Source organism: Octopus bimaculoides, chromosome 11 (assembly GCF_001194135.2).
Source record: "Octopus bimaculoides isolate UCB-OBI-ISO-001 chromosome 11, ASM119413v2, whole genome shotgun sequence".
Lineage (NCBI taxonomy): Eukaryota > Metazoa > Mollusca > Cephalopoda > Octopoda > Octopodidae > Octopus > Octopus bimaculoides.
Genome location: NC_068991.1, coordinates 28,474,003 through 28,477,426, shown reverse-complemented (window position 1 = coordinate 28,477,426; position 3,424 = coordinate 28,474,003). Strand labels below are relative to the sequence as shown.

Below are 3,424 nucleotides of genomic sequence, written 5' to 3'. Positions count from 1 at the left end.
CATTTTGTATTATTTATATATATAAATATATATATATATATATATATATACATGTGTGTGTATTTCGATGTATTTTTATAGATATTTTATTTTTTCTTCCAGATTCTACTGAAAGTTTCTTCACTCGTCATCACAACAGCTGGCAAACAATGATGCATCAACATATAGCACTATCGTTACCTATGCGATTTTATATTTATGCCATCCATGGCTATTTCATTGAAGTGATGTTCACAGCAGCCTGGGAGTTTGTTGTTAACATGAATGTCAAGTTTCCTGGAAACACAAGTGTCTGGTCTCTGTTGATTTATGGGGTTGCAATCCTTGTTGTCGAACAGATTCATTATCGCTTACAGGACACAGTACCATTGCTGTGTCGAGGACTTATTTACATGTTGTGGACTTACCTATGGGAATTCAGCACTGGTTATATATTAACACGTTTTGACGCCTGTCCTTGGGACTACGATAATTTTGACTGGGATATTATGGGTCTAGTGACACTTGAGTATGCACCTTTATGGTTCTTTGGCGGTATCCTTACAGAGAAAATCCTAATATTCTACACTCGTCATCTATACTGGGGACCTTACATGGATTCAACACGCTACCAAGGGATGAATGGTCATATAAAAATGAAATAGTGGGATGAAATGTCAAAAGTTAGCTGAGTGAGCGTGAGAGTGAGAGGGAGTGTAAGAGAGTGAGAAAGAGACAAAACGAAACATGTTTATAATTTCAAAGGAGGATTCTTCCTATCTTCTCAGTTTGCAACCATTTGGCTGTGGCCATTCTGGGGCACCATCAGGACTGTTCTTATCATTCTTCCTTCTATTCCATCAGGTATTTCAAGGAAGAATTTTTTTTACTGCTGTTGGGTATAATACAGTGGGGAAAAACAAAAAGATGAAACAATTCTGTATGTGTGTGTGTGTGTGTGTGCATGAGAGAGTGTGAATGTATGTGTGCATGTGTGTGTATGTATGAGAATATGTGAATGTATGTTTGTGTGGGTGTGTATGAAAGTGTACGTGTGTGTGTGTGTGTGTGTATGTGTGTGTATGTGCAGATCATTTGAGCGGATCATAGATCATAGATCACCCTAGTATACACACTTAAACACACACACACACACACACACACACGACATAACTTCCTAAATGATTTTTTTTGTACTGCTTTATCCATTTATCGGTATTTAATGCATATACACACATGTACTGTGTATTAATCTATGTATATGTGTACATATATACATGTATGTGTGTATATATATATATATATGTATGTGTGTATATATATGTGTGTGTGTCTGTTTATATATATATATATATGTGTGTGTCTGTTTATATGTCTATTTGCGAATGTACATGTGTGTGTGTGTGTGTGTGTGTGTGTGTGTATGCATGTGAGAGAGTGTGTGTACTGTAAGGCCTCCATTTGTGAGGATGGGCCACATGTCTACACATATATGCACAGACTTTTGCAGTTACCCATGGATGCAAGTCTCCCTTTTACTCCATACCACCACCACTGTTGTCTAATATGAAAGGCTACCTCTTTAAGGTCAGTAGAGCTTGAAACTTGTTATTGCAGGCGTTGCTGTTAAAACACAAAATGCCAGAACAGATAGTATAGAACATGTTACTTGGCACTCTCTGCCAATTTACTACTCTGGATCGGTTCTTTACTTGTTGATCTTAAAAAGATAAAAGGCAAAGCTGACTTTGGTGGCATTTGAACTCAGTGTGTGGGGAATTGGAACAAATACTGCAAGGTATTGTGATGAATGTGTTGGATGTGTGTGTGTGTTTGTGGATATATATGTATGTATATTTAATGTTTTGGATCTTTGTTGTGTATGTTGTGTACTATAACTTATTAAAAGTATGTGGCACATTTAATAGATTTCTCTAAAAAGGAACTATAAGCTTCATTTTTTTGTATTCATCTAAAATGAATGATGATTGTAAGATTTTAGGTGCTGACCTTAGACTTATATTTTCCAATGCCACCAGACTAGATTTATAGAATCATTTATTTTTAGTATATTCTAAACACAAGAACTAAAGTATTTTTGTTTTTTATATATCATCTTCATGTCACATTCATTAGAACTTGGTTTAGTTTTAAAACTTATTTTTTTTAAAAAAGGAAAAAAACAAGTAATTTAATAATACCAAAATTATTGAAAATTTTCAAATTTCCCTTTGGAAAAGAAAATTAAAATTAAAAAGCCAAAGAAAACATCAAGAATAGAATTATCATTTTTACTGTTCATCTATTGTTACTTTTGACAGTGTTGCTATCAATAAGCCACGGAGCTGTCTCATGGGATGGGTGGAGGAATGTCTTTGAGTGCCATCAAATGCTTTACAGTATTACATTCCATGGATTCGTTCAACACATTATTAAATATTTATTTAATTACTATTTCTATTCAAAATTGGAAATAAATAAGGGACCAGTGTGTCATAGAAAATTTCGCCAAAATCCAAATAAACTTGACCAATTTTTATTAAAAAAAACCCCCAAAACTATTGCGATGGCACCAATGTGACTATTTCCCATGAGGCAGAAATCATGATAATTTTGTTTCATGATCACTAATCAATACTCTTTGTTGACTGATCACTACTCATACATTCTTATAAATGCCAGAAAATCTCTTCTTGAACAGATAAAGACTAGTGAAATCTGAAATGTATTGGCTGGCACTGGTAGTAAATAATGGCTTCTGTCCTCTGTAAATGATTCCTTGTTTTCATTGCTCATAATTGCCACTGCCATGGTCACGGCCACCAGCAAAATAATATCTGGAAATTTCCATAATATTTTTTTTTTTTACTCTGATGGTTAACAAGAAAACTTGTTCCCTTCCTCCTCTTCCTCCTAATCCACCAGCAACAGGAGGGAAAGGTTTAACGAATGAAATCAGTTTGTAATTTTATCTCTTCCATTCATTGATTAACAGATTCTCATTGTTAACATGCCAATTGTTCTGGTGCCAATTACCAGTTGTCTGTTGCTGCTGCTGCCACTGCTGCTGCTGCTACTGCTGCTGCATTTATCGACTTCCTCTAATCTGTTTATATGTATATGTACCTAATCTGTTTATATATATATGTATATATATATATAGGATCATGTTGTCTGAGCAACATAACAAAATAATTCTAGGTAGAACACTAGTTGCTATAATTTACCATTTTGTTCTGATAATACTCTGTAATCTTATGATAACTTCTTAAGTAACTTCACCATCAAGGATTTCTCTGCATCATTTTTTACTTGGGTGTCCTTTGTTCCAGGATTTTAGAGAATATGATTCTAACAATGTATCTGTTGATCTGGACATTTTCATCTTTCTCTCTCTCTCTCTCTCTCTCTCTCTCTCTCTCTCTCTCTCTCTCTCTCTCTCTCT

General features: G+C 34.6%; 1 protein-coding gene across 2 annotated transcripts in view; it reads left to right on the top strand.

The window, feature by feature from the left end:
- Nucleotides 1-3,415, top strand: part of LOC106882609 (transmembrane protein 229B) — an 89,797-nt gene extending 86,382 nt beyond the window's left edge. For both annotated transcript variants that reach the window (XM_052971658.1, XM_052971657.1), the window contains exon 3: nucleotides 103-3,415. In XM_052971658.1, the coding sequence (XP_052827618.1) occupies nucleotides 103-644 (542 nt within the window). In that variant the 3' untranslated portion in view covers nucleotides 645-3,415. The remainder of the gene's footprint in view (nucleotides 1-102) is intronic.
- The last annotated feature ends 9 nt before the right edge of the window (nucleotides 3,416-3,424 follow it).